Here is a 26,392-nt window from a genome sequence, read left to right as displayed (position 1 = left end):
ATCAGTACTGCAGCTGGTTAGTCATTCGCTCGGTCCACCTGGAAGGTTATTGGATGGAAAAAGAGAAAAAAAAACCCAAAAAACAAGCAAGCAGCAAAGCAATTACTTCATTAACATTAATAACCTTTGAACTTTTTTAATAAAAAAAACTTAACATTGCAAACCAAACATTAACTTCTTTGCTTACCTGTTTTTTGTTTTTTTTTAACTTACCTCCCGAGGACAAACCTCTCCTCCCCCATGGAACAATGTGCGAAGTGCAAATTGCACAGAGTTGTGGCGAAATACATTACGCAATTTGTCCCAAGTGAAAGGAGAGGTTTCTGGCAGCCCTGTGTATTAGGGTCTCTGGAAACCCGATGTTTGGTTTCACACTGCATATTGACATATCCGGTGGGTCGAGCCCGCCGCACCGTATCGTCCAAAACAGACCTTCAGGCAATACCACAAGAGTAGCATTCGGCCTAGTAATGAACTGCGTCGCCATAGACTAACATGACTTCCGCGCCGATCGATATTGCCACAGAAGCCACGCAGTAACGTAGGCATGCACTAGCGTTGAGTCAAGCACTTCCGGCGTAGGGGGGGACCGCAAAGTGTGACTTTTGCTAGGCATTTTGCCCTAACGCATCGCAGCAGTGTGAAATAGCACTGAGAGACCCTTGTGTGCCTACCGCTGTGTGTGGAGTTCCCTACTCTCTAATAGTGTACCTGCTCGTGGTACCTCTCAAAACACTCCCCTAGGCATAGGCCAGGCTGGTCAGGACAGGTGGGACAATAAACAGTGGTGTCACGCCTTATTCCAGCCCTGCTGCAGACACGACAGCGTTTTCTTCGGATTCGTTGACCTGGGGTAGTCGGAATTGGATAGGCGTAATGCCTTCCATGCAGCCGGCTAGTTGCATCTTGGGGTTGGGCCACGGCACCTCCTGGATACAGGAGTTCCATCACGATCTGTTTATTAAATTGAATAAACGAGCCAGTTCTCCCAGCCTTACTGTAGAGAACAAAGCTGTTGTAAATTGCCAATTGAATGAGGTAAAAAGACACTTTTTTATACCAGCGTCTTGTTTTTCGGGCAACTAAATAGGGCGCTAACCTCTGGTCATTGAAGTCCACCCCTCCCATGTTAGTATTATACTCGTGGACGACAAGGGGTTTTTCAATGACCTTAGTTCGCCGTTGAATTTCAACTGTCGTGTCTGCGTGAATGGTGGACAGGAAGTAAACCTCCCTCTTGTCCTTCCATTTCACCGCGAGCAGGTCGTCAGCACACAAGGCGGCCCTCTGCCCCCGTTGAAGTCTGGTGGTAATGAGCCGTTGGGGGAAGCCCCGGCGACTAGGCCGCACGGTGCCACAGCATCGTATTTTTTCTATTTTTAAGTGCTGAAAGAGGGCCACACTTGTGTAATAATTGTCCACAAAAAGATGGTACCCCTTCTGGAACAAGGGTGACACCAAGTCCCACACAACCTTTCCACTGCTCCCCAGGTAGTCAGGGCATCCGACCGGCTCCAATTTTGAGTCTTTTCCCTCATAGACCCTAAAATAAGATGTATAGCCTGTGGCCCTTTCACAGAGCTTATACAGTTTCACCCCATACCGGGCGCGCTTGTTTGGGATGTACTGTTTGATGCGAAGGCGCCCGGTAAAGCGTATGAGGGACTCGTCTACGCAGATGTCCTGGTCAGGGGTATAAGCATCTGCAAATCTGGATGACAGGTGGTCTATGAGGGGTCGAATTTTGTGGAGCCGGTCAAAAGCAGGGTGGTCACTTCGATGACAGGTTTCGTTGTCATTGAAGTGCAGGAAGAGCAGGATGTTCTCAAATCGTGTCCTGGACATGGCAGCAGAGTACAGGGGAACATGATGTGCTGGGTCCGTAGACCAATAAGACCGCAACACATTCTGCTTTACTAGTCCCGTGTGAAGGAGAAGGCCCCAAAAAAATTTCATTTCGGAAACTTGGACTGGTTTCCACCGACAAGGCTGGGCAAGGTACTTTTCCGGATTGGCGGTTATATATTGTGTGGCCTTACGGTTGGTCTCTGCCACAATTAAGTCCAAGAGATCCTGGGTGAAGAACAGATAGAAAAAGTCTAGGGCCGATCCTAGATTATCTGTCTCCACCTGGACTCCAGACTGGGCGGTGAAAGGGGGAAGTACGGGTGCGGCGGAATCAGGGGATTGCCAATTTGGGTTTGCCAGCACCTCTGGTAAATTAGGGGTAGTACGGGCCCGTCTTCTTGGTGGCTGCGACTGGGATCTTACTGCACGTGCCACCGAACCAGTTTCAACTTCCATGCTGGTGCTCGCCACTTCACCAGGGTCTACGGAAGTACTGGTGCTAGGTCCAGGAGATGTTGTGCTGCTGGTGCCTGCCCCACCATGAAATCTCAGACCAGCACGAACACCACTCTGCTGCCCTTGAGGCTGATCCTGCGCCACCTGCGGTCCAACAACATGGGGTGTGGTACGCCTGGCTTTAGCCGGGACCTCAACCTCGTCATCACTATCGGTCAGTGAGCCACTGCTCAATTCAGGTTCAAACTCTGACCCGGAAGATTCGTCGAATGAGGCGTCCCAATCGTCCTCATCCGACTGGGCCATGTACCTGAGAACCTCATCATCGGAATACCCCTTTCTTGCCATGGTGGGCTGCTAAATTTAGGGGGTATTCCTCTGAGACTACGCAGAAAAAAGAGCACCTACCTAGCAAAAGGGAGTATTTGAGAGGTAGAAAGCTGTGCTCACTGAGTTTTGATAAAAAAAATAAATCAAAACTGAGGTTTACAGTGCCACAGCTATTGTACAGTGTTTTTTGCAGTGATCAGAAAAAAAATTCTGTCACTGCGGTGGGGCGGGCTGAACGCAAGTGCAGGCGAACGATCAGGCCTGATCGGGCAAACACTGCGGGTTTTTTTGTGGATCCTAGTGACCCTAATAGATCTGACTGCGATCAGTAATGATCACTTACAGATACTATATAGTACCAATGTTGATTAGCGACAGTGATGACGCTAATTAGTGACTGTGGTGCAGTGGGCTGAGCACTAACTGACACTTACAAAGGGGCCTAGCTAACTGGCCTAACTGCTAACACTAGTGATACTAAAAAAGTGACAGTTTTCACTGTTTTTAGATCACTTGGATAGTGACAGGGGGGTGGTGGCGAGTGGGGAATCGGAGGCAATCAGAAACAATCACAGGACAATCAAAGGCAATCACAGGGCAATCGCAGGCCAATCACAGGGCACTCAATTCCCGGGACAATCAAAGTCAATCACAGGGCAATCAAACCAATCACGACACAATCAAAGCCGATCACAGGCCAATCAAAGCAAATCACAGGCCAATCACAGGCCAATCACAGGGCAATCAAACCAATCACGACACAATCAAAGCCGATCACAGGCCAATCACAGGGCAATCACAGGGCAATCAAAGCCGATCACGGGACAATCAAAGCCGATCACGGGACAATCAAAGACGATCACAGGCCAATCAAAGGGCAATCACAGGGCAATCACGGGACAATAAAAAAAAATCACGGGACAATCAAATACAATTACAGCACAATAAAATTGAATGTCAGCACAATGAAATTGAATGTCAGCACAATCAAATACAATGCACTGGGAAGGTGATTGGGGGGGGGCTGAGGGCGATCTAAGGGTGTGGGGGGTTGATTAGGTGCCCGCACGGGGCAGACTGGGTCCTGATCTGGTGGGTGGCAGACACAGGGGGTGACGATAGGAGATCAGTGAGGGATTACAGGGGAGAATAGATGTAAACAATGCACTGGGGAGGTTATCAGGAGGGGGGGGTCTGAGGGCAATCTGAGGGTCTGGGTGGGTGATCAGGTGCCCCCAAGGGACAGTTTAGGGTCTGCACTGATGGGTGGTGGTGACAAGGGGTGATAGACAGGTGATAGATGGGTGATAGACAGGTGATCAGTGGGTAAGACAGCTATATAGCTGTATACAGCATACAGGGGGGTGGTCTGGGAGGGGGGTCTGGGGGGGATCTGAGGGTAGGGGGGGTGATCAGGGGACCCTAGGAGGCAGTTAGGGACCTAACCTAGGGGATAGCGTCCCTAGATAGTGACAGGGAGTGATTGATGGGTTTTTAGGTGGGTGGTGGGGTGCAGATGCTGGTGTGCTGGGGTGGTCAGGGGGGGTTCTGAGGGCTGGGGTGGGCGATCGGGTGGTCTGTGTGGGGCAAAGAGTGTTTGTGTGCACTTATCTGCAGGCTGCCTGTCCTCTCTGATGGTCGCACGACGAGTGACCATCAGCGGAGGAGGCAGCCAGTATAATACACTTTGTTACAATAACAAAGTGTATTATACTCCTCTGATTGGCCGGATCGCCGCATTTGAAACCCGCCGGCGCTGCTAATTGGCCGGCGGGTTTCCGTGCAGAGTGGGCGGAGCCTATTGCCGGCGGCGATCGCGTCATTGATGACGCGATCGCCGCACAGCCACCGCTGATGCCGCCCCCGCCGATGGGCGTATTGCGGTCGTTTGGGTCCGGTCTTTGCCGCCGCCCATCGGCTGGGGGCGGTCCTCAAGTGGTTAAGGGGGTCAATTATAAGTTTCCCTCCTCTTTCAATTTTCTCTGAAGGGTAGCAACATGGGGTCTCAAAACAACTCTCAAATCACCTGAAGACAAAGATTGTTCACCATCATGGTTTAGGGGAAGGATACAGAAAGCTGTCTCCGAGATTTCAGCTGTCTGTTTCCAAAGCTAGGAACATATTGAGGAAATGTAAGACCACAGGCTCAGCTCAAGTTAAGACGCAAAGTGGCAGACCAAGAAAAATCTGGATAATCAGAAGCGACGAATGGTGAGAACAGTCAGTCAACTCACAGACCAGCACCAAAGACCTACAACATCATCTTGCTGCAGATGGAGTCACTGTGCATCGTTCAACCATTCAGTGCACTTTACACAAGGAGATGCTGTATGCGAGAGTGATGCAAAGGAAGCCTTTTCTCCACCCACAGCACAAACAGAGCCACTTGAGGTATGCTAAAGCACATTTGGACAAGCCAGCTTCATTTTGGAATAAGGTGCTATGAACTGATGAAACTAAAATTTAGTTATTTAGGCATAACAAGGAAAAACACCTGCTACCTACAGTAAAATATGGTGGTGGTTCCATCATGATGTGGGGCAGTGTGGCCAGTGCAGGGACTGGGAATCTTGTCAAAGTTGAGGAATGCATGGATTCCACTCTATCATCAAATTCTGGAGACCAATGTCCAGGAATCAATGACAAAGCTGAAGCTGCGCCGGGGCTAGATCTTTCAACAAGACAACGACCCTAAACAGTGCTCAAAAATCACTAAGGCATTCATGCAGAGGAACAAATACAACGTTCTGGATTGGCCATCTCAGTCCCCAGCCCTGAATATAATTGAAAATCTTTGGTGTGAGTTAAAGAGAGCTGTCCATGCTCGGAAGCCATCAAACCTGAATGAACTAGAGATGTTTTGTAAAGAGGAGTGGTCCAAAATACCTTCAACCAGAATCCAGACTGTTATTGAAACCTACAGGAAGCATCTACTAAGTATTGATTTCATTTCTTTTTTGTGGTGCCCAAATGTATGCACCTGCCTAATTTTGTTTAAACAATTATTGAACACTTTCTGTAAATCCACTAAACCTCATTTCACTTCTCAAATATCACTGTTTGTGTCTCCTATATGATATATTTAACTGACATTTTTTTTATCGTAACAACCAACGATTTATACAGGAAAATCATGACGGTTGACAAGGTAGCCCAAACTTTCCTATCCCACTGTATATGCCAGCCTTCATATCCCTCTCGCTTCAGTTGTCCTTTAAGGTCTATGGCGGTGCCTAATTTAATGAATGGGCTATGTAACCAAATTAACCACTTGAGCCCCAGAGGTTTATACCCCCCTAGTGACCAGGCAATTTTTTTACAATTTGGCACTTCACAACTTCAACGGTTGATTGCTCGATCATACAACTTAGCACCCAAATAAATTTTACCTCATCTTCTCACAAATAGAGCTTTCTTTTGGTGCTATTTAATTGCTGCTGTGCTTTTTAGATTTTATTATTTTAATTAAAAAAAAAAGGAAAATTTTGTGTTAAAAAAAAATATACATACATACATACATACAAATTAGTTAATTGGCCCTAGACTATGATGTACACACACTACACAATACATACATAGACATATGATTATTGGAGGGATTAGACTGTGAGCCCCACCGAGAGACTGTTAAGTGACAAGACAATATACTCTGTACAGCGCTATGTAAATGTCAGCGCTATATAAATATATAATTACTAAATACTAAATATACAGCCTTCCAGCTCTGTTCGCTGGCTGGCAGGCTGATCACTGGGGCCCGCTGTGTTATTGACACGAGTGCGAGATTCCGGCAAATCTCACTTGTCACGTGATGACGCCATGTGGTATCACTGAGACCTAAGAGAGCCTATATGCCGCAGCCATCCTGCGTTAGGCAAGAGGTTAACTGATTCACCCTACCGCACCACTAAGCACTCTAGGTGTAATTCCCACAGTTCCCACTTGGAGAACTACTGGGGCGACGTCCTGTTTCCTGCCACCCTACCTGCATCACATGACTGGACAAGGTATGGGGAAGGACACTACAAGGTCACTATAACACAAGCAATACACACCCACTGAGGCAAGGCTGTAGGACAATCACAGGGACAGCTATGCTCCAGAGATGTGCTGATATCTATTCTGTGTTTCTGCAGGGTTGTCCTGGCTTCTGTCAGCCCCTATTTCCGAGCCATGTTCACCAGCTGTATGGTAGAGTCTCAGCAAGGAGAAGTTTCTCTCCTAGATGTCTCCGCTTCCATCATAGAGACCATCCTGCACTTCATATACACCGGTGAGGCTGCCGTCACTTTGGACAATGTTGAGGATCTGTTTACTGTATCCAGCCGCCTGCAGATTACAGCCATGCAGGAGCAATGCAGCAGGTGAGTCACTGATGTGTAACACAGGGGGAGATACATTCACACAGGAAAGGAGGAATCTGTACAAATATCCTTCTTCTCAACCAGCTGGGAATTGCTGTAAATATAGAAACTAAAATATTTTCCATATTCCTAAGTCCTCTGAGCTGATAAGATGACTACTGCAATGAGTGCCTGGTCAGCGATATACCTACATGCACACAATTGTATAAAAGAAGCTCGGGATCAGAAACACATACTTGCCTAAGGAGAGGGAAGCCCCTGGATCCAATAGAAGCTTCCCACGCTGTCCTCTGGATCTCTGACCCTGCCCAGGACCCTCCAGATGATCGGGCCGCCCTCCTCTTCTGCCACAAGTGCAGCCATGCCTGGCAGTAGCACAGAGCCGCTCATGCATGATGTGTATTATTGAGAGGTAGAAAGGTTTCCAGGACTCATGCACTGTAATGGAGGCAGACTGGCCTGTAAACCCAGCAACCCAGACTCACTCCGGCTCCGTACAGTTCCAAACATGCACTGAGCGTTGTCTAGCCCAAAGCAGTCAGCTGTGTTCAGATAGGAGAGACGGAGGCTGGCACTGCAGCTACGTCAGTTTAATGGAAGAAAGGACACTTACATAGAGTGTGCTAGGAGGGCTATGTGCTGCAGTGTGGGCGCCGGAATGGAGGACCTCTGGATGGCTGTTTTGCACTGCTGGCACTTGCTCACTGTTTAGGTCTGGCCACTTAGACATCAGTGGTGAGCAAGCACCAGCACGTGAAACGGATTTCCGGGGGTCCTCCATCCCGGCACCCACACTGCAGCACATAGCCCTCCTACAACACTCTATATAAGTGCCTTCTCTTCCATTAAACGCATATAGCAGCAGTGCCAGCCTCTGTCTCTCCTCTCTGACCACTCATACACAAGCAGCTTAATGTGCAGTACAGCCACGCTTGTGCGTGAAGAGGTCCTCAATCAGCCTTTGTCCATAATTTTTTGGAGGGTACTCGAGCATCGATTGGTCATAGTTGTCTTTACTCATGAGAGAATGAATGAATGTTTTTGTGGTCATTATGCAGTAGTGTGGGCACCTTTCTGTTAATTGGATGGAATCTTTGTGGTCCTACACCTACCATTCTAGAGGTGTGCGATCCTTTGATGAATTTTTATATTCAGGCGCACAATACCTAATTATGTTTTGGGGGAACTGCCTAGTTAGGTTTGGGGCAATTCACTGTCTATTCATATTTTGAGGGCATATACAACCTAATAATATTTAGGAGACCCATTGTCTTATATTTTTTAAAGGGCAAAACCTAATTATGTTTAGAGATACACTGATCAATTGTGTTGGGAGGATATGTTGCCAGTTTATGTTTTTAATGTCTAGGGGAATATGCTGCCTGTATATATTGTTTCTGGGGTACATGTTGCCTAATTTTGAAGTGTTTCATGTGGAAAAAAGTACACACACTGTCTATTTTATGTCTTATATTACTGTGTCTAAGGTACTTGGGTTCTTTATTTGACAAGAGAAGGCCCCTCACAGGGTCACATACATTTGGACGTGCCCATAAACTGCATGACCACGCCCATTTTTTTGCTGCACAGTTGCCCCAGATATTCTGTCATTCTAGCAGCTCCCCTGAGGAGAATGGAAGAGGTAGGAGCTAATGAGAGAGGCAGAGTGAGAAAAGGGGACTCAAATCTGAGAGACTAACTGTGTGCAGGTAGACATGAGGTGAGTTGGTGCCACCTCCACTACTCACCATAGAGCAAGCCTTCTTATAGGCGTCGCTGCATTTCACTAGGATCTCCTAGGCCTTCTCTGCCCCCCCCCCCCCCCCTCCATTGCCAATACCCCTAAACACCCCTGCCCACCATTTTAAGAGAAGCATATGTACCTGCTTCTATCAACACCACTTTCCATTTACTGCTGCTTCCAGGAGACCAGCCATTGCAGCTTTACTGGCAAAAACTACTTCCCAGACATTGCCCTGTAGCCATTGTGTTACCCATTCCACAGTAGTGTCCTATATATACCATTATATGCTTACATATGCCACATTACCAGTGGGTTAACTCTCTAAGCCTAAGCAAGGAGAATAACCAGGCATGCTAAACAAAAACATCCTTTAATTGATCTGTGGTTGAAAATTATAAGCTCAGCTTATTACCCTGTGAGGTTGCAGTGCGTCTGAGTTCCAGTCTCCTAACCAAGCCCCTTTCTGGTATACAATGGTTACACTACAGTCAGTGGTGTGGCGTGGCTCCCCCCCCCTCCCCCCCCCCAAAAAAAAGAGGTGAGCGCAGCGGCGGCACGGAGCACACCATGGAAAAAAATGGGTATAGCCATGACATGATGTGGGCGGAGCTAACTGTAATGTAACGGTGTACCTTTAAGGCAGTTCCTCCCAAACACAGTTAAGCAAAGTTACCCTAAAGGTAAGTTCCCCAAACACATAAGAAGGCAGTATCTACCCCATGATGTGGTGAAAAGGGAGATTCCCATCATGGATGTGCAGACAATAAATCTGCAGAGACTGTGTGATGTTATCATGTCAATGTGGACAAAATCTCTGAGGAATACCATAAAGAATAAGTCAGTTTAAAAAGGGTCAAACTCCATACCAGAAAGATGTACCTACTGGCCATCAAACTATATCAATTTTCCCGTTGTCGCATTTCTTTTAGTTCATTTATTACCATATCATTTAGTTATCATGAGCCCCCCAAAAATGCCAACTGCTGCAACAATAACCATAAAGTAGCAAATGTAGTCACTATGACTATCAAATAATAAATGCAGTAAACATTACCTCCGACACATGCAATGAGGCAAACATTACCATCCGACACATGCAGTGAGGCAAACATTACCTCCGACACGTGCAATGAGGCAAACATTACCTCCGACACATGCAATGAGGCAAACATTACCTCCGACACATGCAATGAGGCAAACATTACCTCCGACACATGCAATGAGGTGCACGTTTACTCCCATACTTGAAATACAGCAAATGCTACCTTTGACACATGAAATGCGGAAAATTATACTTCCGGCAATGCAATGAGGCAAACGTTACCTCTGACACATGCAATGAGGCAAACAATAGCTCCGACAATGTAATGAGGCAAACTTTACCTCCAACACATGCAGTGAGGCTAACGTTACCCTCCACACATGCAATGAGGCTAACGTTACCTCCAACGCATGAAATGCAGCAAACGGGAAACCTGGCAAACATTACATCCCACACATGGTAAAATGCAGTAAACATTACCTCCCACACATGAAATGCAGAAAACGTGAAGTGCTGCAAATGGTACCTCTAAAACATATCAAATGCACATACATTACCCCTCATGCTGTATATGAAATACTGCAAGTATTACCTCAGAGATAAATGCATCAAATGTTCCCCCCACTGGGTGCTGGTGGGGTGGGAGGGATGGAGCTGCTGAGTGTGGTGGGAAGGTGACACTGGGTGGAGAGGGTGATGGGAGGAAGGTGACACTGGGTGGGGAGGACGACACTGGGTGGGGAGTGTGATACTGTGTGGGAGGTAGGTAACACCGGGAGGGGTCAGTGCGGGGGGACACTGGAAAGGAGGTGGGTAACACTGGGCAGAGTACCAGGGCTGTGGAGTCGGAGTTGGAGTCAGAGTCGAGGAGTCAGAGCAATTTTGGGTACCTGGAGTCCGAGGTTTTATAAACTGAGGAGTCAGGAGTTGGATGATTTTTGTACCAAATTCTCATCCATAGTAAGAATTTGACTAAGGAGTCGGAGTCAAAGAGCCATTTTGGGTACCTGGAGCCGGATGATTTTTGTACCAACTCCAAAGCCCTGCGGGGTACGTGGGGAGGGTGACACTGGGTGTGGTCCGTGGGAAGGGTGAAACAGAGGGTGAAGTGGGTGACACTGGGCAGGGTACGTGGGGAGGGTGACACTTGGCAGGAAGTGGGTGCCACTGGTTGGGGTCCGTGGGGAGGGTGACACTGTGTGTGAGGTAGTGGGTGACACTGGGCAGGGTAAATGCAGAGGGTGTCACTGGGTGAGAGGTAGGTGACACTGGGCGGGGTACGTGAGAAGGGTGACACTGGGCAGGAGGTGGTGAATGACAGTGGGCAGGGTACATGCGGAGGGTGACACTGGGTGAGAGGGAGATGCCACTGGGCGAAGTATGTGAGGAGGAAGACACTGGGCAGGAAGAGGGTGACACTGGATGCAGGGAGGGGGGGCTGACATACATCCCTCCCTCTCCTATGTCCCCAGATGCAGAGTATTAGTGCAGCTTGTATCCCTCACCTACTTCACTCCCTCATTCAGTGTCTCTCCTCCACTGAGCTGGTAGCCAGCAAGGATCCACCCAGCAATCAAACACACTAGCCTGGTCACTCACAGGTGAGTGACACGCAGCCATCCGGACCCAGCAACAATCACATGGCAGTGTACACCTACACTGTCTGGGGTCGGGGTGACTCTATATGAGTCACGGAGTCAGTTCAACCAGGGGAGGCAGACAGCACTGGGAGTGAGCATGCATGATGCACGTGATGTCAGGAGGGGGCGGAGCACGGGCGGCTATGCACAGTGCAGAGACTGAGACAACCAAGTAAGTAAATGATGCACACCCCTGCACTGTACCGCCAGCCCGACCTCATAAAACATAAGTCACTTGACTTACTCACTGTCACCCCTGCCAAGCTATCGCCATGCACAGCTACCCCCGCGGCCCTCATCAGTCATCCCTGCCAAGCTTTCGCCCCGCACCTTGCATGCTGCACTGCCCGCACGGCCCAGATGCCAGCGATGTCATCACCCCTGCCAAGCTACCGTCCTGGTGCGGATCACACCACTCGCGCACCCCTTACGACACTTGTGACTACAGTATATCATGGCATAGTTTAGTAACCCACATCAACCATTCACATCTCTCTTTGGTTTAACATCTCTACGTTTAATAAACCTGTAACCCCTTTAGAACTCTTGATAAGTGTTTATTCTTGCTCTACCTGATTTCCTTTTCATGTTGTCTTTGATTTAATTTCAGGTTTCTGATCAAGACACTGAACAATGATAACTGCTTCTGGACTTACAGACTGGCCTCTACCCATCATCACAGTAGACTTCTGGAAATGGCAATGAAATACATCAGCTGTCACATCACTAGCCTCTCTGACCATGAAGATTTGCTCCACCTTGAACTCGGAGAAATAATAAAAATTCTTTCCTCAGACCAGTTGATGGTGTCTTCAGAACTTTCTGTTTATCACATGGCTCTTAGCTGGTGGAAAGCCAACAGTTCCGGAGACAGCCCACTTCCTGTAGAGCTGCGCAGAGTCATCCGGTTACAATTAATGCTGCCCCATGAACGAGAAGAAGTAGAAAAAGATAGAAGTTGGGAAGAATGTGATCTCCAGGAATTACCACAGTTCAGACTGCGGCAAGGAATGTTTGAAAACTGGATTGTTGATGTGAACCTTCAAGTTAGAACTGATATGGGTAATAGTTATGCAGTCTACCTTAAAGCATATGATCCTGCTTCTAATGAGTGGAATAAGCTGACACCTTTGGAGCCTATGAGGAACCCTAAGTGTGTGGCTTTAGGAAATCATTTGTACATGGCAGGAGGTGTAATGGAGGATGGTTCCATTTCTAAAGCTTTCCATGTGTATGACTCGGTGACAAATGACTGGACAAAGTTTCCAAGCATGATGAGCCCCAGGGACATGCATGAACTGTTATCTTTTCAAGAGAAGCTTTATGCGGTTGGAGGAAGTGATGGAGAGAAAATTTTGGACTCAATGGAATGCTTTGACTTATCCAAACATCGATGGTCTGAGTTATCTAAACTACCTTACCCATTACATTCCTTTGCATCTGCACAGCTGAAAGGCAAATTGTATATCATAGGAGGCGAAACTACACGAGTATATAGCATTAAAGGATTGCTGATTTATGACACTGCATCAGATATTTGGAATCTCATTCCAAATACAATTCATGTTGGCTGTGGTGGAGCAGTAGCAATGGACAACAAGGTGTTTGTGATCGGAGGCTATGATTATTCATCTGGAAATCCAACTCCAGACACAAGTAAATGTGTTGTCTTGGATGAAAAAGGACAGGTTTGTGAGAAGCCAAAAGTCCCACAACTCCCAGAAATATTCTCTGCAAGAGTTACTCGATGGGGTGAAAGAATCTATGTCTTTAGTGAAAATGTTAATTTTTCTAACAATATCTATTATTGGTCACCGGGTGCCTCAAGATGGAACCGGTGTACCAAAAAACGCCCTTTTAGGAAAATATGTGTGTTTTGTTGTGTTCCTTTGCAAGTGCCTCTGAGAAAACTGTCCCATCTTATTCCCAGCAGGTCATCTTTTGAATGACATCTGTTCAGCACTGTTGGGTAGTGTGCATACTTGTAGCATGTACATACTGTATGTACTCCTATATAAGCAGGGGTCGAGTCCTGCATGAACGCGGGTGGACGACGTCCATCTGCTTTTTTCAGAGGGTGGACGTCGTCCACCCTAGCATGTGTGGAGGGAGAGAGCGCAGTGAAGGGGGAGCGTTGGGCACAGGGGTGGAGAAGGGGTGACATCTCCCCCCCCCCCCCTCACTCTCCCCTCCAGAACTAAAATTTGCAGGTGGCTGGCAGCGGGCGGGACTTACCACCTCCTCGTTCTGTGTGCCGCTGCTCTAGTCGAGACCAGACCAGACTAATGCCAATGGAGAGCTCCCTATCGCGCCGGAATGAGGAAGAGGAAAGTCCCGCCCGCAAATTTTAGTGAGGGAGGGGAGAGTGAGGGAGGGAGGGGGAGCCCCAAGGTCTGCTGCTGTACCCAACACTCCCCTCCCCCCTGCACTGCCTCCCCTTCTGCTGGGGGACACATAAACTACTGGCTACCTATTCTGGGGACATCTATACACCTGCCTGCCTACCTATTCTGTGGACATCTATACTCCTGGCTACCTATGGGACATCAATACACCTGGCCACCTATTCTGGGGACATCTATATACCTGGCTACCTATTCTGGAGACAACTATACTCATGGCTACTTATACTGGGGAAACCAATAGACCTGGCTACCTATGCTGGGGGTACCTATTTTGGGGGAACTGCTGTCAGATTATCTGTATTCTTTGGGAACCGCTGTTGACAGATTAAGTGTATTTTGGGAAACAGCTGGCAGATTACGTGTATTTTGGGGAACTGCTACCAGATTGTGTATGTTTGGGGGACTACTGCTGCCAGGTTACATATGTATTGGGTGATACGTGTATTTTGGGTGATCTGCTGCCAGCTTTCGCGTATTTTGGGGAACTGCTTCCAGAGTATGTGTATGTTGGGGGAACTGCTGCTGCCAGATTGTCTATTTTGGTCCCACCCATGACACGTTCTGCTTGACCACGCCCATTTTTTGCCGTGCCGCGCAGGGGGTTTTAGGGTGAGTCCACTCAACTCTTTTCCCAGGACTAGACGCCTGTATATAAACCGACCCGTGTATAATCCGAGCTACCCACTTTTCCTCCAGAAATCAGGGAAAAATGATTGACTCATGTATAAACCGAGGGCAGAAAATGCAGGAGCTCCTGAGTTTCAATAATCCACGTACCGTAAATGCCAAGTTCCAGGATCTCAGCAGTAATGTTCACAGTCTACAATTACAATAGGATTATAGGTTGAGCTCATTGTAAGTACAGTAACTCTCCAGTACATTCTGGAAGTCGGCTGTATGCAGGACTTGTACAGTACATGTGCTCACTAATAATATTACAGTGATCACATGTACAAGTCCTGCATATAACGACTTCAAGATTGTACTGAAGACCCTGCCTAACAAGCTCCGCCTGCCATCAGCCCAGCATTTTTTTTCTTTTTATCAGCAGTATTTTTAGTCCAGGAGACCTCTTTAGCCTTCTCACTGTTTCAAGATGCCGCTAGAGGGCATCATAGGGATGAGACACAGTGAGAGCTGATGTCACACGCCGCACTGTCTCTTGGCTGCTATGCCTGCACAGCTCACTCTGTCTCCGCTCATCCTGGCCACTCATCACTGCAAAACTGTGCAGCACTGTACACACCGCTCTGGTTCCTGGCTTGATACATCTGCGAGGCCCGCTCTGACTCCACTCATCCCAGCTGTTCATCACTGCACACCCTGCTCTGGTTCTTGGCATCATACACCCGCAAGGCCTGCTCCATCTCCACTTATCCTGGCCGCTCATCACTGCACATGACACTCTGGTTCCTGGACTGCTGCACCTGCAAGGCCCGCTCTGTCTCCACTCATCCCAGCTGTTCATCACTGGACACTGCTCTGGTTCCTGGCATAATACACCTGCAAGGCCTGCTCTGTCTCCACACATCCCAGCCACTCAGATGTATCCAGTGGCAGAAATCTTCACTCCCCTCGGCTCTCCTGCTCTCACACTAGGTGCTGCTGATTGGGCTATGCACTCGGGGCCCTGCAGAAGGTCCCAGAGTGCATAGCCGGCTCACCTGGAATGTATATGACTCGTGTATAATCCAGTGGGGGGACTTTTCAGCATTTTTTTTGTGCTTAAAAATTTGGCTTATATGAGAGTATATACAGTATAGCTGCAAATGGCCTAAAACGACATTGCAGCAGTGTTATTGTGCTCCCTCAAGTCCAATTACCTTACACACCCTGATTAAGTGTGGATTGGCCAGCTGAACTGCATAGGTGAGAAGAGCCTGTGGCGGTGACTTCACACGCTATGAGTGAGCTGAGCGCATTGTGTATTTTATTCTCCATGATATTGGTGCCTTGCATTGTGGGTTGGCCTGGAAATTACCGCAGGGTCATTAGGTTCCCCTTTGTCTCTGGACAATTTCCCCCAAGGGCCCCTGAACTGGCTGCCCCTCCTCACCCAGGTCTCCTCCCAAATTAAAAGTGGTTCCCGGGGCACCTGCAGAGCTTTCAGCAGCATAGTGACTCCCCTGTCCCGGGTGGTGCGCTCCTCCATTTCTCTGTGTGCTCCAGATCTTCATCCTCACAGGGGTGCCTCCTTTAAGTGACCCGACGCATGCTAATATATAATAACATTCACCAGCTCACTGGGAAGACGTGGCCAGCGAGGATTAAGATGGGACCACATGGAATAATGGAGGAGTGCAACAGCCGGGACAGGTGAGGTGATACACTGATAAAAGCTCTGCAGGGACCACAATAAAGCTGTGGGGGGGGGTTTACAGCAGCCATCTAGGGGGACCTGGGGCAATTGCCCAGGTTGCCTGTATGTAAGTGCCGGTTGTGATGGGCTCACGGGTAGAAAACTAGCCAAATCTGTGATTCTAATGAGGCTTAATTGCCTCCGGTGTGTGCATGAGGGACGAGGTTAATTACCCAGATGTCCGGGCACTTCAATGCGTATCAAACTCTTGCACGCGTCCAATGGGACGCATTCCACAACTCAATACTGCGTACTTCCTCACGGATTCGGCTAGTTTTTTCTACCCGTGAGCCCATCACTAAGTGCCGGTGAGATTAATTGAACTGTATATCATACAAGATCTTATTGCAGCTCAACTGCTGCCCAGCCGAAGTCCCAAATGGTTTCTCCCAAACAGTTTCCACCAATACCATGGAGGTTTTCACTGAATATGTGGCGTGCTGTGGTGTCTGATTATTTCATGCTGTTAGCAAGTCACCAATGAAAGCAGATGCTTTTTTTCTGTACAGCGTGCATCATCCAGGAATCTATATTTATTCTGACCATTTCATCACGTTTGCCATACATATATACTGTTTATATTTTCCTCAGTATCCCAGTGACATCACAGTTGCCTCACTTTTAGATACATGTTGGTTTCATGAGTTCTGTCACTATGCTGATTTGTATGTCTGCTTTGTGTAGAATTTTTTGTTTTACCAATAAAGTTGTTTGGTAAGCAAAGGGTCTTATCTATTTGTCATAAATCGGCAAACATTCTTTCAAGAGCCCCATTTAAATGTTCTGTATTTAAGGTATCTGAATGACATTTATTTATATCTGCAAAATAATCTCCAGTGGGATGCAAAAGTTTGGGCAATGTTGTTAATCGTTATGATTTTCCTGTATAAATCGTTGGTTGTTATGATAAAAAATGTCAGTTAAATATATCATATAGGAGACACACACAGTGATATTTGCGAAGTTAAATTAAGTTTATTGGATTTACAGAAAGTGCGCAATAATTGTTTAAAGCGATTTTAAACTCTGACAAAATATTCAATAAAAATGTGTTTTCCTAGTTTTTATAACCCATACAATTATCATATTTGCTTTTGTGCACAATTAATATTATTCATTTAGACATTATAAGTTCCCAAAGTACAGTTTATTTACTTTAAGAGCTGCTGGTGCATTTTATTCATAACTGTTGTATTTCTAATGTAAATGCACCCAGTAATAATTTTGAGCAGTGTTTCAGTTCAGGACTCATTAGCAGACATTTCTGCACAGTCAGAGAATGTTTACTTAATTGTATCAAGTGAAGAATGTAAACACAAGAAAAGGTTATTGTAACGATCGGTGTAACACAGAGAGGGTCTGATTACCGGTGAACTGCAGTATCACCGAGAATGCAGAATATACCCGATTATTGGTGATCTGCAGTATCACCGATAATCAGATATATATATATATATATATATATATATATATATATATATATATATATATATACACACATCTGGACACCTGAGTAACGAGTGAGTGTTACGAGTGAGTGTTATGCAACAGTAACTTTGAGTACACACAGAGGAATGTTCCTTCCGTAGGCCTAGACAGTCCCGGGGGAGGAGCTAGGCAGAAGGTGGGAAGGACAGAGTAGGAGTGACACCAGTGAGAGGGTGTCACTCCCAGGTCTGGGAACTGCCTCTGACAGTAAGGCTAGTTCTCGAGGTCGGACAAGCCAGGTCGTTAACACACAGACAGATCAAGTACAGATTCAGGAGACAGGTGCAGAATCCAGTGAACAGGCAGGGTTTGGCAACAGAGTATCAGAAGTAGCAAGGTACAGAATCAGGAGGCAAATACAGAGTCCAGGAACGAGCAGAGTTTGGCAACAGGAGATCAGAAGTAGCGAGGTACAGAATCAGAGTTCAAAGGAATGGTCAGGCAGGCAGAAGGTCATAACAAATAATACAGTTCAAATTCCTAACGCTAAGGTTTGAGATCCTTGGCTGTCAACACCTTTGGAAACTATGCTAGTACACAGATACAGACAAGGTCTGAGTGCTACCACGTAGTGATCGCAACGCCAGACACCAGAGAAATGCCCAGCACCCAGTATATATAGATCAGTGCTCTCCAGCACCTCCCTTAATTGCTGGACCAATGAAAGTTGCTGCAATTGTCAGCTGACCGGCCTGGTCAGCTGACCTTCCTCTGACTGCCATAAAAGCCCTGCCTCTCTGCGCGCGCACGCGTCCTCCTAAACCAGTGTGGACTATCAGTCCTAGCCACACCAGTCATGTGCTGTAATGTTGTAGCAGTATGGGATGCGGAATCCGCCGCCACGCTGTCTGAGCGTGCAGCGTTTCCCCCGCGTCCCACCTTACTGAGAGAGGCAGGCCTATGCGTACAAACCGCCGCGTCAGACGCGGCGGTTTCTCCGCGTTCCGCTCTGCCAGCCGCGGAAACAGCCGCCTCATCTTGCGTCAATGCGGCGGCTTTTCCGCGTTTCTTCACAGTTATCACCAGTTGGGATGTGGCTGCCCCTGCAGGAGAAAAAGTCAGTCCTGTGAGTTAACCCTTTGAATGCTGTTTTACACAAAAAAAAAATGTGTTAGTATATTATATGCTGTAAATAATCTTTTAGAGCAAATAAGAAATGCTGGATTTCATTCCACTTGATGACTGAGGGTTTTTCCCCCTTGTGGACCAGAGCAATTTTCACCTGTCAGTGATCCTTTCTTTCTTTCGCCAATAACTTAATTACTACTAATCACAGCATAATGATCTATATCTTGTTTTTCTCACCACCAATTAGACTTTCTTTGAGAGTTACAGTATGCCAAGAATTATTTTATCCTAAATGCATTTTAACATGAATAATAAGAAAGAAAAATGAAAAAAATTCATTATTTTTTAGTTTTTGGCCATTATAGTGTTAAAATAAAACATTCTACTGTGGATAAAAGCCACACATTTTATTTGCTCGTTTGTCCCAGTTATTGCAACATTTAAAACCTTTCCCTAGTACAATGTATGGTGCCTATATTTTATTTGGAAATAAAGGTGCATTTTTTCAGTTTTGCGTCCATCACTAATTACAAGCCCATAAATTAAAAATTAATAGTTGTAACGATTGGTGTAGCAACACAGACGTCTGATTATGTGTGAAATGCAGAATCACCGATAATACAGACGCTATACCTGATTATGTGGTGATCTGCAGAATCACCAATAATGCAAGTATAGCTAGCAAGGTGTATAGTGCTTGGTGCAACAGTAACTGAATAGTTTTGCTAAACCTCACCAGAGGAGCTGGTGGGTACTATTAAAGAGCACCTCACCAGTGACAGGGCTCACTGGTGAGTAGAATGGTCAGACAGGCTAGGATCAGCAACAGGCGGGCAGGTACAGTACAAAATCGACGGGCAAGAGAGTAGTGAGATATCAGGCAAAGTTCAGCAACAGAGTCAGATGGGCAGAAGTACAGAATCGATAAGCAAGAGCAGGGTCAGAGGATAGGCAGAGTCATACACAGAATATCAAATATACAATAATACAATAATCCTAGTCTTGTGTGAAATCCCTGGTTTCCTCCCAGATCAAAGCACACCGGATACTATCTAAGGTCTGAGCGCTAGCACATAAGTATTCGCAGCAGCAGACAGGTTGCGAGTGACGACTGAAGGCTTTTGAAGCAGAGGAGACCCCACGGCCACGCTCACCACCAATCAGCCAATCCTGAGCGCCGTGAGTCTCCTCTGACGTCAGCTGACGCGACTCCTCCCCGCATAAAGATCCTGTCTCCGCACGCGCCCGCGCGATACAGCAACCATATGAGCAATGGACAACCCCGTCCTCAGCATACTAGACGCCAGAGGAACGGGCGAAGTCCCAGAGCAAGGAAGCGAGGTGGCTGCGGAGACACCCTGCGTGCCCGCAGCCGCTGCTTCCGTGGATGTTACAATAGTAATATACCGCCTTGACATACATTTTTAAAACGTTCAGTCCCTAAGGTAACTATATATATATATATATATATATATATATATATATATATATATATATATGTATGTATATAATATTTATTTTTTTTTCCCCTTTTATAAATAATAAAAAAAGTTTGGGTACTATGGGAGGGTGTGGGAGGGAAATAGTTAATTTTAACAGTCAGTGTAGGGATTTTTATTGAACAAAAATGAAATTTGGTGCAATACACTATTTGGCCACAAGATGTCCTCAGTCATTATTTCCGATTCACGTACGGGAGTGAGCGTCGACTGCATGCCGCTGCAGACTTGTATTCACAGCCCTGGTGCTGTGCATCCTGTCAATTTTGCAAAGCCGTGAATATACTGCACGGCATGCAGCAAATAGTTAAACAAAATTAGGCAGGTGCATAAATTTGGGCACCACAAAAAAGAAATGAAATCAATATTTAGTAGTTCCTCCTCTTGCAGAAATTACAGCCTCTAAACGCATTCCTGTAGGTTCCAATGAGAGTCTGGATTCTGGTTGAAGGTATTTTGGACCATTCCTCTTCACAAAACATCTCTAGTTCATTCAGGTTTGATGGCTTCTGAGCATGGACAGCTTTCTCTAACTCACACCACAGATTTTCAATTATATTCAGGTCTGGGGACTGAGGTGGTTGTTGTACTTGTTCCTCTGCATGAATGCCTTAGTGGATTTTGGGCAGTGTTTAGGTTAATTGCCTTGTTGAAAGATCCAGCCCTGGTGCAGCTTCAGCTTTGTCACTGATTCCTGGACGTTGGTCTCCAGAATCTGCTGATACTGAGTGGAATCCATGCGTCCCTCAACTTTGACAAGATTCCCAGTCCCTGCACTGGCCGCACAACCCCACTGCATGATAGAACCACAACCATATTTTACTGTAGGTAGCAGGTGTTTTTCTTGAAATGCTGTGTTGTTTTTCCTCCATGCATAATGTCCCTTGTTATGCCCAAATAACTAAATTTTAGTTTCAGCAGTCCACAGCACCTTATTCCAAAATGAAGCTGGCTTGTCCAAATGTGCTTTAGCATACCTCAAGCGGCTTTGTTTGTGCTGTGGACGGAGAAAAGACTTCCTCTGCATACAGCATCTCCTTGTGTAAAGTGTGCCGAATGGTTGAACGATGCACAGTGACTCCATCTGCAGCAAGATGATGTTGTAGGTCTTTGGTGCTGGTCTGTGGGTTGACTCTGACTGTTCTCACCATTTGTCGTGTCTGTTTATCCGAGATTTTTCTTGGTCTGCCACTTCGAGCCTTCACTTGAACTAAGCCTGTGGTCTTCCATTTCCTCAATATGTTCCTAACTGTGGGAACAGACAACTGAAATCTCTGAGACAGCTTTCTGTATCCTTCCCCTAAACCATGTTAGTGAACAATATTTGTCTTCAGGTCATTTGAGAGTTGTTTTGAGACCCCCATGTTGCTTCAGAGAAATTTAAAAAAGAGGAGGGAAACTTACAGTTGACTCTTTCTTATAATTGGATTCACCTGTGTATGTAGGTCAGGAGTCACCGAGCTTACCAAGTGTAAGGTCTGTTACCTCTGATCTTGTGGGGACTGCTGAGATGTGACCGGGAACGCGTACTTCCACGTCTCGGCAGTCTGATGTCACTGGAGCGCAGGAGGCTTCTGGGAGCGGATTGGCTAGGCTCAGGACGCACTCTCAGTACACCCTGTGCTGTAGGAAGCAGTGACAGACATTCTGTGAAGCGTGATTATGGCCCAGTGCACACCGAGCGGTTTTTGGAGCGATCCGCCGGCCGCATCCGCCTATAAAAACGCTTGTCTAATGTATTGCAATGGGATGGTGCACACCGGCGGTTTGAGGTTTTTGCGAAGCCGCAAACGTGCCTCCTGCTGCACGCTTGCGGTGTGCAGAAGCGTTTCGTCCTCAATGTAAAGTATAGGAAAAACACAAACCACTCTGAAAAACGCTACTTCAGAGCGGTTTGCCAGGCATTTTTGTTACAGAAGCTGTTCAGTCAGGGCCGGCCCTAGACTTTTTGCCGCCTGAGGCAAATTTTAAAAAAAATTATTGCTACCGCCGCCGCCGCCGAGCTGGAGGGGTAGCGGGCAGGGCGGGGGTATTGGGCCTAGCGGCGGGGAGGGGGGTCGGACCCCCTCCTTCGCCTGGGTCCCCGTCCTCCGCTCCCCTCCAGCCTTAAATACATCAGAACTAGCGCAACTCGTAAGAGGCAGTGGGCGGGGAGGACTCACCTCTTCCTCGCTCGATCCAGCGTGCGCTCCACTGACGTCCCTTCCTGCAGCGCCATCCATTTACAATACAGTGGGCGGCGTGCAGGAAGTGACGTCAGTGGAGCGCACGCTGGATCGAGCGAGGAAGAGGTGAGTCCTCCCCGCCCACTGCCTCTTACGAGTTGCGCTAGTTCTGATGTATTTAAGGCTGGAGGGGAGCGGAGGACGGGGACCCAGGCGAGGGAGGGGGGGGTCCGACCCCCCTCCCCGCCGCTAGGCCCAATACCCCCGTCCTGCCCGCTACCCCTCCAGCTGGACGGCCGGCTCCCCGCACCCTCCGACGGGCGGATGCCGCCCCTAGAATTTTGCCGCCTGAGGCAAAAGTTTCACCCCGCCTCATGAGCGGGCCGGCCCTGTGTTCAGTAACAGCTTTTACTGTAACAATATGTGTAATCTGCTACACAAAAACGCACCCAAAACCGCTAGGTATGTTTAGAAAACCTCTCTAAACATACCTAGAATCGCTCTGAAATCAGCTACCAAAACCGCTAGCGTATTGCGGATCTGCTAGCGGTTTTGGTGTGCACTGGGCCTTAGCGCTGCTTGCTGATTGGTCCTTTGGTTTAAATGTTGGTGAATGCTCTCAGTCAGTGCCCGTGATAGTAACTGCTAAGTCTGTTACTGGGTAGCGCTCACCACTTGTCTGTTTTGACTAAAGTTCTGATTGATCATCATTGCCATTTCTGCTTGTCCACTAACTACGTTTTTGTCTAGCCCTCTCCTGTACTTCACTTCGGAACCCTGTTTGATACTCCTGCTGACTGTGGCTTGTCAAGTAACCACAGCTCTGTCTCACCCTTGTCTGCACCACGATTGGATCTTGCTGGATTTCTGTGTATGACCCTGGCTTGCTAATACTACTTTGTCTCTGATAATCTTTGTCTGCATCACGTTTGGAATCTTTGTCTCTTGTGTATGACCCAGCTTGCCTTTTGGACTTCGTATATCCTCCTGCCCTGGAATCTGCATACCCATAAGCACATCATTATTGGGTTAACTATCTCCTGGACTCCGTCATGTCTCCTGGCCCTGGAACCTGCATACCCATAAACAGTCATCTCTGGACTTCCGTGCTAATAATTATCTTCTGCTAATTCATCTGGATTGCTTCTGTGACTCAGGTGACTATTACCAGTTTTTCTTATTACTCCTTTGTGCCTTGTTATCTGTCTAGCACAGGCTTGCTGATATATTCTCCACATTTCACACTGTATGCGATATCTGCCTACAAAGAGTCTATGTGTTAGGTCACTCTTTGGAGGTGTTAGCTAGCCGTCCGCATTCGCATACAGTGTGAACCAGAGTCCTGTACCGGTAAGACCTGACACCATCGCAATTTGAGTTCCAATAATTAGTTCTAAAGGTTTTGGAATCAATAAAATGACAACAGTGCCCAAATGTATGCACCTGCCTAATTTTATTAAACAATTATTGCACACTTTCTGTAAATCCAATAAACTTAATTTCACTTCTCCAATGTCTCTGTGTCTCCTATATGATATATTTAACTGACATTTTTTATCGTAACAACCAACGATTTATACAGGAAAATCATGACGATTAACAACGTTGCCCAAACTCACATCCCACTGTATGTACCTTCTTCTGATGTTCAATGTATGCACCATATTTTTCTGACCGTAAGATACACCTAGAACAAAAACCAGGGACTGTCCCTTAAATCAATGCGTTCACTTAAAGGTGCATACACACCACAGCTCACAATGCGTTCTGTTGCTGTTGCTTCTGTTGCAATAGGGCCGGCTGAGTGGTGCGGGAGTGATGTCATGTAGGGGCAGCACGGTGGCGTAGTGGTTAGCGCTCTCGCTTTGCATCGCTGGGTCCCTGGTTCGAATCCCAGCCAGGTCAACATCTGCAAGGAGTTTGTATGTTCTCCCCGTGTCTGTGTGGGTTTCCCCCGTGCTCTCCGGTTTCCTCCCACATTCCAAAAACATACAGATAAGTTAATTGGCTTCCCCCTAAATTGGCCCTAGACTAAAATATACACGCACTACACAATATAGATGCACTATGCAATACATACATAAACATATGACTATGGTAGGGATTAGATTGTGAGCTCCTGAGGAACAGTTAGTGACAAGACTATATATACTCTGTACAGCGCTCCTGAAGATGTCGGCGCTATATAAATACTAAATAATAATAATAATAATGGAGGGGAAGCGGCGTCTTCAAAGAAGTTGGCCGTCCCATCGGATGAATTGATCTGCCAGGCAGATTGCTCACAGGTTGTGGGTTGTTGTACATACGCTTGATTATCGGTTGTGGCAGTTGTTATCACCCGCCTCAGCCGACTTTAGTCAAGTGTGTGCACCAGGGTTGTGGAGTCAGTAAAAAAAATATCATCCAACTCCTCAATTTATGAGAACATTGACTCCAGGAAGCCGAAATGGCTTTGACTCCGACTCCTTAGTCTAATACTTACCAGGGCTGTGGATTTGGTGCAAAAATCATCCGACTCCCGGCTGCGACTTCTCAGTGTATGAAACCTCCGGCTCCAACTCCAGGTACCCAAAATTGCTCCGACTTCACAGCTCTGGTGTGTAGGAGCGTCAATAGAGACACATCCAGATTAAGAGGCCAAAGGTCACCCAGATAATAGCCAACATAACCACTGCATCATCAGAATTGCTGGCAATACCGTAGATATGCAAGGCTCAATTTCCAGCTAAGCGCAGCACAATGTCCCAGCAAGGCACAACAAGCAACCAATCAGCAGGCAGGTTAGCCTTTTTCAAATGATAGCCAGCCAAAGCAAAGTCTCCCTTAGGGCTTTTTCACACTGCAGGCGTTTTTGTAATTTTTTAAGCGCTGGCGATTTTTCAAAATCGCCCTGAATGCGATTACACAATGATTCTATATGAGATAGTTCACATATGAGTGGCTCATTTGCATTCCGCTTTGTAAAGCGGTGCTTGAGCGATTTTTAAGGCGATTTCGCCTCAACGAAAGGTATAGAAAAGACGCAAATGCTCACAAATTGCTTTGTGGAGAGATTTCGTTTGCGTTTTTAAGAATAAATACTTGTATTTAATCTTTTCCGGATCAAAGAGTTCACTTCCTGACTTGCGTCGGAGTGAATTACCAAAACGCTTGGGAAAAACGTGTCGGAAACCGCTAACCCCAAAAACGAATTGCCCACCCAAGCGCCAGGAATTGGAAAAAAAATGCCTCAAAAAAAGCCCACCGCAGACGGACACGCGAGCGGAACGCAATGTGAACAAGGCCTTACTAAATCTCAGCTCTCTAGAGCCTAGCCTTATGATTTTTCAGGCATTAGGTTGTCTGAATAGAGATGGCCCCATAGTTCGCCGGCGAGAACTATTCGGCAAAGATCGTGTATTCGCACTTGCCACAAGCACATGGCGCTATTCTACCCGCCCCCATACATCATTATTGGGCTAAACTTTGACCCCTTACATCACAGTCAGCAGGCACATGGCAACAAATCAGCCTGCACTCCCTCACAGACACCCCCACCCACTATAAAAACTCTGAAGCGCCCATCATGTTCCAGTCTGTCTTCGGCTGGAATAGTTAGAGGAAGGGGCAGAGCTTGGTGGAGACAGGAAAGGCGTTAGCTAGGCTTGTTTATTTTGATTCCCACTGGCTGATTGCTGTTTAATCACCCCAAACAGCCCTTCTGAGGGCTACTTCATATGTGTGTGTGTGTGTGTGTGTGTGTGTGTGTGTGCGTGCGTGCGTGCGTGCGTGCGACACTCCACAGCCCATAGGCACCCACCATTGTGCTCAGTGCCCACTACAAGCACAATAGTGCTCCAGCCAGGGCCTCTGTTATTATTACTAAATTGTGTTTGAACTGTTGCAGCATATTCTCAGTGTCTGCACAGACAGCGCACACTGGCACTGACCCACACCTGTACCCACTTCTACTGATATTATTTAATTATGTGCCACACATTT

General features: G+C 47.0%; 1 protein-coding gene across 3 annotated transcripts in view; it reads left to right on the top strand.

Moving 5' to 3' along the window:
* LOC137562769 (kelch-like protein 24) overlaps positions 1 to 17,113 on the top strand; it is a 50,167-nt gene extending 33,054 nt beyond the window's left edge. For all 3 annotated transcript variants that reach the window (XM_068274438.1, XM_068274439.1, XM_068274440.1), the window contains 2 exons: positions 6,771 to 6,998; positions 12,035 to 17,113. In XM_068274438.1, coding sequence (XP_068130539.1) covers positions 6,771 to 6,998; positions 12,035 to 13,373 — 1,567 coding nt within the window. In that variant the 3' untranslated portion in view covers positions 13,374 to 17,113. The remainder of the gene's footprint in view (positions 1 to 6,770; positions 6,999 to 12,034) is intronic.
* Positions 17,114 to 26,392: the final 9,279 nt, after the last annotated feature.

The sequence above is a fragment of the Hyperolius riggenbachi genome, chromosome 3, assembly GCF_040937935.1.
Source record: "Hyperolius riggenbachi isolate aHypRig1 chromosome 3, aHypRig1.pri, whole genome shotgun sequence".
Taxonomy (NCBI): Eukaryota; Metazoa; Chordata; class Amphibia; order Anura; family Hyperoliidae; genus Hyperolius; species Hyperolius riggenbachi.
The sequence above is the reverse complement of the archived record's forward strand: the minus strand, read 5'-3'. Positions and strand labels throughout refer to the sequence as shown.